This window comes from Panthera tigris, chromosome B4 (genome assembly GCF_018350195.1).
Source record: "Panthera tigris isolate Pti1 chromosome B4, P.tigris_Pti1_mat1.1, whole genome shotgun sequence".
In the NCBI taxonomy this organism is placed as follows: domain Eukaryota; kingdom Metazoa; phylum Chordata; class Mammalia; order Carnivora; family Felidae; genus Panthera; species Panthera tigris.
The window spans coordinates 106,813,789-106,829,507 of NC_056666.1; the positions used below are offsets into that span (position 1 = coordinate 106,813,789).

A 15,719-nucleotide genomic window follows, 5' to 3' on the forward strand; every position below is an offset into this window, starting at 1 on the left:
GAAGAAAAAAAAAGGGAAGAAAATCTCAGAAAAATGTTCCTTGCCAGCTATTACTGGGATTTACTTTAGTAATAAATGGTTATTGCTATTAAAGAAAGGTTGTAATATATTATAAATAGCACTCTATTGTGAATTCAGTCAACCTGAAACCAGAATTTTGAAGGCTTGGTCTCTAGCGGGGAGAAAAATCTCTGTCAGTAGTACAAAACACACTTTCTTTCAGATTTTGTTGGCCACAACAATGTCATACTAGTTTTTTATCTTTACGGTTTATTCTCCTTCTTCCCTACTAGCATGTATGTTCCAGGAGGTCAGGAAATTTAATGTGGTATCCTAGGTAACTAGAAGAGCTCCCTGGCATATAGTAGGCCCTGTAATGTATGGATAATGAGTGAATTTATGGATGACTGACTGACTGACTGACTGGCTATGGTCCACTATGGAGCAGAAAATGTGAGATAAGAGCTAGAAAGAGAGTATTTGTCATTTTCCTGCTCCATAGTGGGAGGCAGGCTGTACTGACAAAAAAGGAGGGTAAAAGATTGATTGTTTGGTAGATCTTCAACAGTGTCTGCCCAAGCTTCTAAGAGCACCTAATCTGGCCAGAATCCTGGTATGTACAATTTATCCAAACAAGTGAGGTTTTCCTCCCAGGTGGGTCTTTCAAACAACTCAGTCATGAGATGCAAATTCCCATGGATCCAACCTACCTGGAGCCAATCCTGTTACTTGTTCACTGAAAAAAAAAAATTATGGAGTGCTCTTAAAGGCTCAGCACATTACACAGGCGAGAGAGTGCCGAGCATCATGGCCTTCATGGAGCTTATAACTTATATAAATATAAATTATAACAGTCTGGGTTCAATCAGGAGACATCTATGATACAGTTGGTTAAACAGTGAAGTTTAAGTATTGTTACCTATACTAAAGTAGTATCCATATCAACTATTGAAATAGAAGGAAACCCTATGTGGTACCCTAGGGCTGAGGGAGATCACCCAAGGAAGGACAAACTTAGAAACGGTTCAGACCTCGTTGGAGAAGGTGTGGTTCAGCCACCAGATAGCAGACAAGTTCCCGGGTTTGACCAGACCAAAGCTGGTCTGGAGTTACCATGCAAATAAGAGGCGATTCTCTGGAGGGCAGGAGTCGGGAAAGGAATGAGCAATCAGTAGCACAGGCATGCAGTGAGAATGGGTCTTGATAAGGCAGAGGTACAGCAAGCTTTGGTTTCCCTATGGAGAGGACAGCACCCAGCTTATCCCTAGGGCGAACCTGCCAGGTTGCAGAGGAATCCTATTCTGGGCCTGTGGCTCAGGCAGGCTGCATCAGAGGTCCTGAAACCCACGAGGCCCACTCCACCCCCACCTATGCCAGAAACTGCAAAACCGGCAGTGTCCCCTGAGCACCCTCTGTTCAGAAAGCTTAACATTTTTCTCACTTTAAAGGAGAAATGCTTAAAGAAATTCTTTTATCACAAATCATATAATGAAGGGTGTATTCATCGCCTATAAATCGATAACTGACATATATGCATGCACTGAATTACTACTCTCCAGATATAATAACTTATATATGTGTATGAATTATAGGTATATATATAAAACACATCTTTATAAAAGTAAATTTGACTCACTATTCTTGTCCTTAAGAGAGAGTCACAGCTTGGACCAAATTAAGACCTAGTATTATTTTACTCATGGCCTCTAAGGCTAGGAAATTTTCACAATTGAGAAGAATTGAGGAAAAAGCATAAGAAGACCTCAGACTGTTAAAAGAATGATGTCCCATCATTCTTTTTCTCTAAGTTTTATAGGCTACTTCCAGCCTATGAAACCATGTGGTTAACTAGGGAAAATAATTAACTAACGGATGGCTTTAATAAAGTGTAGCATAGCCCTCACTAAACTGGAATTATGAAGTCCAGAAGTAAGAGATGATAAATACGCCAGTTCCGTTTTTAAACACAGTGAGAGACTGTGTGGTATTGGTAAGAGTATGTGTTAAGAGACTGGGAAATAAATTTCGAGTCCTGGTGTGGCTCCTTACCAGCTTGTCTGTGACCTTAATTAAGTCACTTACAACTCCTTTGTAAATTTAGTAGATAAAAGGCAGCCTGAAACGAGGGAAAGAAATTTGGAGTAGGCTAGATCTGAATCTGAATCCCATTTCTCACACATGTGCTTTTGTGAGCTTGGAAGAGATATTTCAGGTTTGGTTTGTCCATTAAAAAGTATCATGGAAAATTAGATGAATATATAAATATCTATTTTGCTCTCATGTGGGAAAAGAGGGAAAAAGAATAAAAATAAACAAAGGAAATCCAAGAGTCCTGATAGCTTTAGAATTCCATACTCTGCAAATAGAACAAGAAAACTTTGTATATGCTAATTTCCCAATTAAAAAAGCAACAGAAACTATTATTTCTGATATTTTATAGTGTGAAAATCTTGTTTGTAACTGAAAATTTTCTCCACCCTAGAATGCTTCTGACTGATTTCAAATGTTTTCAAATTGTCTCTAATTACTTTAGCTAAACAAAGTCAGCTGAGATGGAAAAAAAAAATTAAACGTTTTCTTTAAATGTTTTTTAAGTAAAGATCAAAAAAGCCCGTCATCTATGAGAAATGACAGCTATTTCATAAAATGAAGTTGAATTTCAAAAAGCCATAAGTGATTCTGAAACTCGGCATACCTACTATAAAAACTTGGCTTAAGGATATTCTACTATAAAGACTTAGTAATGGATATCTTGATGTCCCAATACATTTTTTAAATGAGAAAAAACCAACAAGCCAATAAAATTTCCTATGAAGAACCCAGTCAACATTTCATAGTATGTACTTGGAAATGATCTTTAGCTTAATCTTAGCTAGATGTTTACTTTTAGAAAGAAGTTGTTTGTAAATTTAGTACTGAAGACACTAAAGAGGGAACTAGGTATAGATATATAGCTATAAGGTAATTTATGTGAATAGGTTATCCTGAAAGTAATTAGTAAAAATCTATGATGTTTTATATAAATGTAAAATGTTACGATGAGAAAAACATAGGAATAACATGTCAGGCAGCTGTCCTCTTTAAGAGAAATTTCAGATTTTCAGTTTATAAGACTGTGTGAAAGGGGCACCTGGGTGGTTGAGCTTTTGACTCTTGATTTTGGCTCAGGTCATGATCCCAGGGTCGTGGGTCATGATCCCAGGGTCACCCATGTCAGGCTCCATGCTGAGTAGAGCCTGCTTAGGATTCTCTCTCTCCCTTTGCCCCCCTCCCTCACTCATGCATGTTCTCTCTCTCTAAAATAAATTTAAAATTACATGTGTATATATGTATATATACACATATATAATTTTACAGTATATATAAATTTATATATAAATTTAAATATAAGTGTATATAAATTTTTATATATATAAATTAAAAATTATATATATATATATATATATATATATATATATATATATATATATATATATAAAGGGGTACCTGGGTGACGTGACGTGGTTGGTAAGTGTCCAACTCCTGTTTTCAGCTCAGGTCATGATCTCAGTTTTGTGAGTTCAAGACCTGTGCTTCCAGCACAGAACCTGCTTGGGATTCTCTCTCCCACTCTCTCTGTCCCTTCCCCACTCACTCTGTCTCTGTCTGATAAATAAAAACCAGGAGAGCCTGGGTGGCTCAGTCAGTTAAACGTCCGATTTTAGCTCAGGTTGTGATTCACGGTTCTTGAGTTCGAGCCCTGCATTGAGCTCTCTGCTGTCAGTGCAGACCCCAATTTGGATCCTCTCTCTCCCTCTTATTCTGGCCCTCCCCTACTTGCTCTCTCAAAAAAATATATAAACATTTATAAATAATAAAAATAAAATAATAAAATAAAAATGTAAAAAATACATGTAATAACGTGTTAAAGGTGACCTTGCTTTTATTTATTTATTTATTTATTTATTTATTTATTTATATTTTTAATGTTTATTTTTGAGAGAGAGAGACACAGTATGAGTGGGGGGAGGAGCAGAGAGAGAGGGAGACACAGAATCTAAAGCAGGGCTTCGGGCTCTAAATTGTCAGCACAGAGCCCGACGTGGGGCTTGAACCCACAAACTGTGAGATCATGACCTGAGCTGAAGTCAGATGCTTAACCAGTTGAGCCACCCAGGTGCTCCATGGCCTTGCTTTTAAATCTGATTATTATCACACAGAATATAATAGAGAACCAGGCCTATAGTTTCTTCTGAAGTATATTTTGAAGAGAACTCTACTATATTAATGGGCCAAAACTAGAAGGAAAGAGAAGCATTCTCCTTTTATTAAGGGTTCCCTTTTTGAAGATGGAGTTAATATTGATAATATCTTAAATTCATCTTGAATGAATTGTACTTTGGAAGTTATTTGTGGCTGTCCTATGTGATTCTGTGTTATAGGGATAATTTCACATTCAATTAAATATCAAAATTCTAACTTTTTAAAAACACAGGTCAGCTTCTCTACCTTAATATAGCAAATGTTTTAAGAAGCAAAGCTTAAATTCCACATAGGAGTGAAATCTTATGGTATTTGTCTTTCTCTGATTGACTTATTTTGCTCAGCATAATACTCTCTAGCTCCATCTACATCTTGGAAATGGTGGGATTTCATTCTTTTTTTATGGCTGAATAATATTCCGTTGTATGTATATACCACATTTTCTTTATCCATTCATCAGTCAATGGGTATTTGGGTTCTTTCCATAATTTGGCTATCTGCTGCTATAAACATCGGGGTGCATGAACATTAGGGGGGAAAAAGAGAGGCAAACCAGAGAACAAACTGAGAATTGATGGAGGGAGATGGGCAGGGGGATGGGTTAAATGGTAATGGGAATTAAGGAGGGCACTTGTTATGATGAGCGCTGGGTGTGGTATGTGATGAATCACTGAATTCTACTCCTGAAACAATATTACACTGTATGTAAATGAACAGGAATTTAAATAAAAACTTGGAAAAGAAAAAAAAAGTAAGGCCTAGGTTTATTTTCAAAAATTAAACGTCATTATTTTGTCATTTCAAAAGTACAAGCGATATCTCTTATGTGAAATGGCTTTGGTTTTTCTCTGAAAGTATTAATAACAAACTCCACCCAATGCAAAGATATGTGAAGGAGTTGCAGTGTTAATTTTTAAGATGAGAGGACCCACATCTGTAGTTACCAGCTGTCTTTCTCCACTCCTACAGTAAGAAAACTTGACTGGGTGAGAAAGATAATTATATTCTCCAAAGAGACACTTCTAAATTTAAACACATGGATTACTCTAGGCTATCCTCCTTAGGAACTTATCTTTAGTAAGTCAGTCTGAGTAACTACACTTGTTTCTAAGAATATCCTGAAATAGACTACACAATGGGAGTCATTCAGTTCTCTCAAAACTAGGGGCCCTTGGTATTTTTTAGCAAATTATAGCTCTGGTAATGGGCTAGCTCCTATTGTTCAAAACCATTTAGGGAACATTTTCCAACAAAACCTACGTGGAGATATTCATGCTTTTTTATCTGCTGGCTAGAATAATAGCATCCCCATCATAGAGTCTCTTATTTTTAAAGGAAGAGGAAATCATAATTATGTAACACTTTCATATTACCAAGCTTCTTACTTAGATCATAAATTTAGAATTTTACATAAAATACCAGGTCAAAAAAAGATAGATAGATAGATAGATAGATAGATAGATAGATAGATAGATGATACATACATACATACATAACAGAAGTTTACCTCCTAATTCTTGACACGTTACCATTTCCACTCAGTTAGTTACAAGCATGGTCTTCAAACTGTGAAACAGCAGAAGTAATAGTTGTAAGTATAGTTATAAATGATTTTATGTTAATTTAAAGATACAATACTGATTACTGACACTTCATTGCTGGATTTGCCACCACCCCCCCCGCACCTTTGTCAGCTTGTTGCTTTGCAAGGCTTCCGCCACCCCACTCTGAACCTGCATCCCCTTCAAACTTCACCTTTTTGAAAGTCCGAAGATCTCTTGTTAGCAGTCTCACCTCTTTAGCAGCTCTGCTTTCTACTGATCCCTTACCGTGTGTAACTCAAATTTACAAATCAGTGGATTTTTCTCACTCAATGTCTAAAAATGTTTGACATATAAATTAATTTTTGTCACATAGAGTGGTCAAAAGGTGAGTAAAAGTTACGTTTAATCATGTACCTACTTGCATGTTTTTCAGTAGAGACTGAAACTATATATGAAAAGAATAAATTAAGTTTTGGTTCAGTTGTCAACTAATTAGCATATTGGTTTTACTTGTAACTGGCCTTTCAAAAATCTAGATCGTTACATCGTTCTGATATATCTTCTTCATATACTGTCTTGAAAAAACATATGATCTCTAGTAATCCATATCAAATTTTGCAAAGTTCACAGGATATGCTACTCATTAACATTACTTTATTAAAGTACATGTTCATGTACTACAGCTAAAATCAACTCAAATATGGGGTATTCTTTGAACAACTTCAAAAATTCTGGTAACAACTAGTTTACAAAGTAAACTAGTTGAGTAAGCAGAGTACTCAAATCATGTAACACTTTACATAAGTTTTACATAAGTTTTACATAAGCAGAGAGACATTGTCACAACTGAAGGATAAAGTCTGAAAAAAACTTTTGGTCATTTGTAAATTTAAAAAAAAAGCTGTTTGGCATATGAGATCATATGAAAATATAGGTGAGTACAGATATGTCTACAGGTATAGAAATATCTTTCTCTTGTATTTCTTCACTTACGAAAATTGAAGATTGTATTGCTTTTCATTGATACATTTTATTCATTTATAGTTCCATAGGCCTTATTTCCAGGTAATGGACAGTTCCTTCCCATCTGACATTTGCTCCTAACGATTTTCTTTATGGTACTATTACACTAGAGGCATAGTTTATTTCCGACTATTAAACATGATGTTGTCTTCTTTATAATAAATCTTAGTCATATGAAGCCGAGTTTCAACTGTGTTACTGCCACATACCTTTGGACAAATAGTTTAATAGTGTTGCCTTAATTTCCCCATTTTGAAAATGAGAGTCATGTGTATCTTGTAGAGTTGTAATGAGGATTGAAAGAGATGGCAAAATAAAGTGCTGAACAAAAGGCCCTGGGACGTAGCAGACCCTTAAACCCCTGCAACGTGACATTTTGAGGGAAGTTATGAGTGAACTGACAAGAGAATTGAAGAGCCAAGTGAGTGATGAGAAAACATGGGCAATGATACATACTACTTCTAATAGTTTTGATGGTAAAAACTAATATAACTGTGCTCAAACAAAAATGTTACTGATTTTAAATGCACAATGAAGACATTGTTAAATATGTGCACTTTAGTAATACTTTTAATTACCTGGCATACTACATACCATTTAGTATGACGGTGTTCTATGTACAAAATCTTCTAATAAAATAACTGCATGATACCACTATCTATGCCAATTGTTGCAAAAATTCATTGGGTAGGAACTAAAAATTGACTGTCATAATTCCCCTTTAAATGATTCAAACTTCCATCGTCCACCATGGATGTTATGTTTTCGCCCAGATAAAAAGAAGGTCAACATAAGACTTTATAAACAATTATGACCAACTTTAACTTTTCTTGTTCTGTATTTGAAATCTGACTTTGCTTATCCTCTTTTTTTTAATCTGAAGTGTTTGATTTAAAGTAAATGTCAGTAAAGAAGAGCTACATCACACAAATTTTCTTTTTCATTTCTGTTCAGCAAGAGTTGGTCGCTAACAATGTAAAATTTTAAACTGTAAGGCTCTTTTTACTATTGCCTAACCCATTAACTCTGACTTTTCTTGGTCTCAGTTTTTTTTGGCAGAAGCCTTAAAAATAACAATTTGTTAGGTCTTGATATTTTGATCCTGAACTTTTAAAATTAATCAAACACATTAACATTAACACTTTAACCCTTAAAACGTTCCCATAATCAGAACTAGATAATCAAAATTAATTACTGGTACATGAAGAGCATGTTTACAGGGTTGGTGGGAATCATCTAATGCATTTGCAACTACAAGTCTAGTACAAAGTAGATATGTAATAAATAGCTGTTGATTTAATGTCCTTTAATTTAAAAAATTTTTTTAACATTTATTCATTTAAAAAAAAATTTTTTTAACGTTTATTTTTGAGACAGAGACAGAGCCTGAACAGGGGAGGGGCAGAGAGAGAGGGAGACACAGAATCTGAAACAGGCTCCAGGCTCTGAGCTGTCAGCACAGAGCCCGACATGGGGCTCAAACTCACAAACTGTGAGATCATGACCTGAGCCGAAGTCAGACGCTCAACCAACTGAGCCACCCAGGCGCCCCAATGTCCTTTAATTTAATGTCTATCTCCAAGATCCGAGACAATGTAATGAAATAGTCAACAATGATTCCAGACACAGTTAAATGTAACAGTATTAGTAACCACAGAACAATGCATATAGATCTAAAACAGTAGTTACTTTCTTTTTTTTTTTTTTTAATTTTTTTTTTTAACATTTATTTATTTTTGAGACAGAGAGAGACAGAGCATGAACGGGGGAGGGTCAGAGAGAGAGGGAGACACAGAATCCGAAACAGGCTCCAGGCTCTGAGCAGTCAGCACAGAGCCCGAAGCGGGGCTCGAACTCACATACCGTGAGATCGTGACCTGAGCCGAAGTTGGATGCTTAACCGACTGAGCCACCCAGGCGCCCCAACAGTAGTTACTTTCATCAGCAGTTGACATTATCCACAGAATGACATTATTTCAACTGTACTTGAGTGAGGAAACTAGTTGTACTACATTGTACAATTAATACAAATGTACAAATGTAGTTGTCAACTACATTTACTCTTTGTAAAACAAACAAACAAAAAACCACGCATTTTTCACATTTTTGAGGACAGGATCCATGTATGCTCTATTGATAATAGATTAAAGCATCATGTTTCTAACTGTAGTATTCTAGTTCTTATGCCTTTCCTTCATGTTCATTTCCTTTTCTTAAATAAACTGCTATACTCTGACATATTATTTTTTATTTTGGTTGTTATTGTTGCTTTCAAACCAATTTCCTACACTAGCTAATGTGCTGAGTAAATAAGTGGGTATGGTCAAATGTGAAATGCATTTGTCAAGTGAATGAAACTGAAGTGCAATAATATAATAAATCCTCAGGCTAGCCATGTTTATTGTTGCCAAATGTCTCCCTGCTAAGAAGTAATAAGCATGTAAAGGGATAATGAAAGTTTCCATGAAAAGTTTTTGGGAAATCTATCCACAAGTCTTCACTATCTGGGAAAGTGGAAATAAGTATTTGTTTTATACAAGTTCCATATGAGGACTGTAAAGATGAACCATTAGAATAAAAAATAAAAAATCAACTACAATGTGATAGTTACTAATATGATTTGGCACATGGAAGGAAATGGACAGGGAAGGTCTACTACACGGAAGAATAGAAGAGTGCCTGCTATAAAATACGCGCTAAATAAATAAGTGTTGAATGAATGTGTAAATAAAAGGAAGATTTTACATTAAAGCTTTTAAAGACCCCACGTGATCTTGAAAATCTAATTTGGGTTTTAAATGTTTAAATTCCAAAGGATAACTGCTTCATGATAAACATTTCAAGATTTACTTGAAGTGCATATTTTTGCTAAAAGTTTACTTTGGCTAAATTAATTAATGGGAAAGTGAGGGGGAAAACAAGATCATTAGAAATTAAAATAGAGTTGTTATATAGGAACTGAATTATTTCAAAGAAATAGATGTATCAATTAAGGTTAGAAAATACTCTCAATTATTAGCATCATTTATACCATCATTCTTTAATTACAAACACTTAAGGACACTTGATTGTAAATACAATGAATGGAATTGAGTCCTGCAGAGAACAATTAAAAAAAAGTGATTAAAGGAGTTGGGAATAGACCTTACCTGAATTGACAAGAGTAAAGGGACATATGACCTGATTTTTAGAAGCAACAATGTGCAGTAGAAAATAGATGGCTGGGTAGCTTATAGATTAACTCCCTAGTGAGTTACACTTTTTTTCCCCTAATCAATTTAGAAGTTTAAACACTCAATTAGTATCTACTCGTTTAGTCGGAAGCCAGAAAATTGCACTAACCAAAGTTATACAGAATACTTAACAATGGAAATAAAAGTGTTAGTTAATTTAAGGGCCACATGACAGAAGACAAACCTAGTTCTGAAAAAAAATCACAAAACTTATTTATATTTTACACCCAAAAATAAATCACTCAAAAAAATTTCCTCCAGAAAAAAATAAAAATAATGCTGAACAACATTAGTATGAGGACCACAGAATTTATACAATCAAGACAATATTTTTAGCACCACATCCTAGTCATCTATGTCTGTGCAGAGACAGCGACAAGGTATCTTCAAGAAGAAATCAACACAACAGTGTGTTACGAATAGTAAAACCTGGCGAACAGTGCATACTATAAGGAGGCCTCAAAAATTCTAGATCAAATATGAGGCACAGCTATTGTAAAAGATCAAGAAATATTCAAAATACCAAAATAAAAATCTATACAATATCTATCAAGATTCCTCACTCTATTTAATATGTATTAGCTATTATGCTCATTAGGAATTGTTTTTCAAATAAATATACATAGCCAAAATATATTATATGTGTCTGATTTAGAAATAATAGGCATCATGATTTTTACCAACAATAATGAGTACTGTGGCTATTGTGTTTCAAAACCTGATTTTCTTAGTCATTTGTCTCTTAAATATTGGGCAAGAAGAATAATTGTAAATGCCATTGTCCAAATGAAATATTGAGAAACAGAATTTTTATTAGTATTGTTATGTCATAGAAAAAATTTTAGTCACTGAAAAAGCTTGAAAACAATTTCAGAAACAAGCAAAATTTCTGGGATTTATTGAGAAAATCTGAATATAATATAAACAACCTGTTATTTGTTTTATTTTCATTCTCAGTGTTAGACTTTAAACTTTAACAAACTGAAGTTCACTGTGAATGATCATTATAATTCAAAGTTGGACATAGCAATGACCTTAAAAAGCAACTGTTATTTGAACACTGTAATAACTACCTCAACACCAGACTTACCCAGTGTAACTCATTTACAGCACTTAAATTGATGTAAACGCTTTGCTGCTAAAAATTTGTTCTGGTCACTTTCATTAAAATGTTGAATTTTTTTTTTCTCCATGCTTTACTTGTGCTGTATCTGCTGTTAAGCAATACAATATGGGAAGGACTTTGAAATGATTTCTATATCCAGACACATAGTGTTGGGTTTATTGATGCAAATCCAGTGACGTATCACTATACATCATGAAATTTCTATTTTGACCTGTTTAACAAAATTTTTTTTATACATACCAGGAGAGTCATTCAAAGCATTTTACATATTAAATTACTTATCAAAACATAGCATATATAGACCTTGACATTTGTTAAAGAACCAAGGATTTAACCAAAAAAAAATTTTAAAGGACCAGAACAAATCTTTAGCAGAACACAGATTATGTGGCAAAGAAGTGACTTATTGGAAGATAGAGCATTCTTATCAAGACCTACTTTCAGCATATATGTAAGAAACTGATTGGTTAATTTGTATGATCACCTGCAAATATGTGCCAGACTGTTGTTAAAGAAACATAAAATCTATAACGATAATGTAGCAGGAAAGAGACAAAAACAGTTAGAGGTCCTTCAGTCATAATTTTTTTATTCCAGGAGCCTATCAGTAGGTCTAGCTCTCATGTCAGTTTTTTGAGGTAAGATTCTCTCACTATTGTATTTTCATGTGGGTAATTTTAGAATGATTATACATTGACTGTATTAAATTGCTTCTTTCTTTTCTTTTTTTCCATTTCTAGAGTAGTTACAGGACAAAGTAATGGCTTTACAATGAATGCCAATATGTGGTTCCTTTATAGATGTGTTGTTTTACTCTTCGACTTATGTTCCATGTATCTGGTGGTTCAAGAATTTACATGCCAACAAAAAGACTCTCACTAAATGCAATGGGAGAATACGCTATATTGATTACTGTGCAAATTATTTATTTATAGGTAGCAAAACAATAAAATGAAAGCCTTTAATCACATCAAAAATATATTTTTTAAAAACTATATGTATAAATATAAGTATTTCTGTAATTTTAAACACTAATTTCCTACAGCATTTTCATTCTACTGAAAATATACTTCAAAGTTACTACAAAGCTGTTTTATAATATCACGTAATAGGTTTTTAAAATTATTTGCCAAAGGATGTTTGCCAAACAATGAAAAATTTACAAGCAGCCTCTTAAAAATGCAGTTACATTGTGGGTAAGTACAAAAAGACTTGCAGATTCATCCACGTTTCAAAATAACAAAAGACAACAGAACAATATTAGGGGGAAAAATTGTACCATACAATAAATTTATAGTCAATAGAAAAATCCTTTAGAATGCAGACCATTAAAAGTGAGCAGTTGGTCTAAAGAAAAGCCATGTTTTAACACAATTCAATTTATTTCATTTTGAAATAATTATTTTAGAAGTATATGAAATTATAACTATTTCAATACTTTGTACAGAAAGTATCTCCTTCCTTACATATTATTTATCTTTGATTAAAAAACTTATATTAAGAGTAAAAGCATTAATACATCTGTATACTATTAAGATACTGTCATTAAAAAATTAACCAATAATGAACTGTTATTGGATTATATTTTAAAATGCATACTTGTGCATATTACCTTGAATAATGCTTGCAAGGAACTGTAAATTAGCTTTCTTTGTTGGAAGAAAACATTTGTGTCAGCCATTTGTGGAAATCTGCTTACTCTTTTATTAATTTCTGTTTTTGTCTTAAATAAATATATCTGAATTCTGAATGTGTCCCAGTTCTCAAACCTCCCTGCTTCCCTGCTCCTTCAGCCCCAGCTTTCTCCTGAAATGATATATTCTCCTAAAAAAATACTTGCTATCCAGGAAATTATTTATTCATTAAAGAATTTTTATTGCTGAGGCAAGGTGAGGGTTTGCTGTTACTGTTGTTTTCTAAAATAGACCAAAGGAGACATTCTATTCTGTTTCTTGGAAAAAAAAAAATATTTTCAATATGTAACAGCAAGTAGAGAGGGGGTGAGCTTTTAGGATGCTTTCTTACATTTTTTTAGGCCACTATTTTATCGTTAGGAAATTCTCGCTTTTCTGCACTAGTAATACTCCTGCTGCTTGAAAGTTCTTGCGGTGTCACAAAGGACTACTGACTGACTTGGAGGGAATGGCTTAAAGCAGGCTAACACTGGTCAGCACTTGAAAACGAACTTTACCTGGCGTAGCTGTTCGTCCCTCTGCCTCTGACTGCCTTTGAGTGCCAGCTGGGAAGGTCTCCGAACTCCCAAGCTATGTTGTCTACCAATTCCATTGCAGGCTTGTGCTGGAGCCACACGTATTACCTTCTTTGTGCCCAGCATACCCCGTCCCGCTTTTTCTTTCATATTCTTTCCACAGACTAAAATATTCTACCTTTATAGAGGTTCATCAACTACTTTGAATTTGTTTTCCTACTCACAATTTTGATATAAATACCTGAAAAGCAAGAGCTTTTACATATAAAGTGAAATGAACCAATATTCACCATCATGCTGCACCAAATTTGAAATTAAGGCAAATTTCCACAGACGGTCTAGTGTTTCCTAACCTTTCTATTTAGATTTATATATTTGTAAATATTTTAAGTTTTGGTTGGAAAAGTATTATTTTAAAAAAAAATAGATATTTCCCCTCCTGAACTTATTAAAGCACAGACGCATCACACTGAAGAGTCACGTGGTTTGAACCTTTGCCTCAAGCCAGTACTAAAGGAGCTCTGGATTCCTCACTGCTGCTTTTCAAACCCTTTCCCCACAGATGCAGCCCTGTGCTTGCATAATCATCAGGAGATTTAAAGCAGATGATCATAATTCTTTAATAGTATTTTTGATATGGCATCTTGGGATCTTGCTGAGTAAAATATTCCTAATCCACTATCCCATTCCTTCAACTACTATTTATTTTTAGATTCTAACAATTTTTGATGCTTTTCTCTGGATAAATTCTAAATTGTTGACTATAAATAATAACCTTTTCCATTTTATAGCACCTGTTTACAAAGCACTCTGATAGACCTTACCACCATTGCAATATAATAAAAAAGGCAATCTTCACAATGACCCTATACTGCACAGATAATTTCCTTCATTTATAAAACTAAGGCTCAGGAAGGTTGTAACCTGTCCATAGTCACAAAGTTGTGTCTTACGCAGCCAGACTAGAACCCATGAATATCTTTAGATTCTAGAATTAATATATTTTCTGTTTTACCAAGAATTCTTCTTTCTGAAGAAATCCTAAATTCAGTAGAACCATTTCTAAAACTAATTAGATCATATTTATGAAAATAAAAACAGTTAAAAATTTTTAAACTATGAAAATTTAAATACCTAAGAACTAGGAAGATATATCATCTCAGTCTTGAAATACCAGTCTTAATTTGTAGATAGAAGAAAACGTATCTATTTGATTTTTTCAATCATTTCCTTTCATTTAACCTAAATGTACTTTATACCAAACCTTGATTATTTTTCAGACAAAAGTGAACTCAATATGCCCTTCTTAAACCCAAAGATCATAATTCTAAAATGCACATTGTTGACAAATATATTTCTTACCTTAAAATATAATTTTGCTTGGATCAAGTTAAGTGAAATTGTACATTTAATATCACTGTCTAGGTTTTTCAGTTAAGGGAATACTTGCACCAATGATAACAAATTCGAGACCTTCTAAGAAAGAACGTATGTCATTTCGTGACTATCCCGTACAACTCAGTGGTGGATGGGGAAGTGGCAAAAAGAAGGAGAAAACTTCAAACTAATTCTTCAAGCTTCAGCATTCAAAACATACGGCGCACGGTTTTCTCAAGAGATCTACGGATATCTGGTCATGTTACCAATTGAATACAAGGTTTTAGAGCACTGTCTTTAATTTGTGTTACTATACATATTCCACAGTTTTGTTTTCTGATGGAGTTATCTGATTTCCCATCTATAAAAAACAGGTTAGCTATTGTTCCTATGTTTATGAGGAATGGCCTCCAGAATTAATTCTTAAAATATTGTAATGGAATTTGCATATCCAATTTCTTCTTTTGTTTAAAGATTTTATGACGTATGTATTAAAGATGGTTTTTGTTACCAGTAAGAAGTTGTAATACCATACACATATTGTAAGAGAATATAACTATAATTTATTGACATTGTTTATAGTATTAATGAATAAGTTATATATTAATAAATTTTATTTGACTAGATTATTATTTGGATATTTCAAAGATAAATTGATGTGTAAAATATTTAGAATAGATAATGAAAATGGCCTTTAATTTAATTTTACTTTAAGTCATCTCAAATAGATAAGTTATGTTAAGAAAATATACTTTATGTTTAAACTAAAATGAAACATAAATTTAAATATATCAATTTAATAAATTGGATATTTTATATGTAATGTTTCATTCAAATGCATATTAGCCTTATAATTTTTAAAAGGTAGATGCTAATTCTGATTCATTCACATGATTCTACTGACCCAAAAATATTCTTTCATTTTAATTTTAGCTAAGGCGCCTCAGAATGATTTTAAAAATCTT

General features: G+C 33.6%; 1 protein-coding gene across 6 annotated transcripts in view; it reads left to right on the top strand.

The window, feature by feature from the left end:
• The window catches only part of LRRIQ1 (leucine rich repeats and IQ motif containing 1), a 207,889-nt gene extending 192,640 nt beyond the window's left edge, over window positions 1–15,249 (top strand). For 5 of the 6 annotated variants that reach the window (XM_015539066.2, XM_015539067.2, XM_015539068.2 and 2 more), the window contains one exon: window positions 14,803–15,249. In XM_015539066.2, the coding sequence (XP_015394552.1) occupies window positions 14,803–14,945 (143 nt within the window). In that variant the 3' untranslated portion in view covers window positions 14,946–15,249. Of the gene's footprint in view, window positions 1–7,091; window positions 7,437–14,802 lie in introns of those variants that run through there. The other variant, XM_015539070.2, reaches the window with a different exon arrangement.
• Window positions 15,250–15,719: the final 470 nt, after the last annotated feature.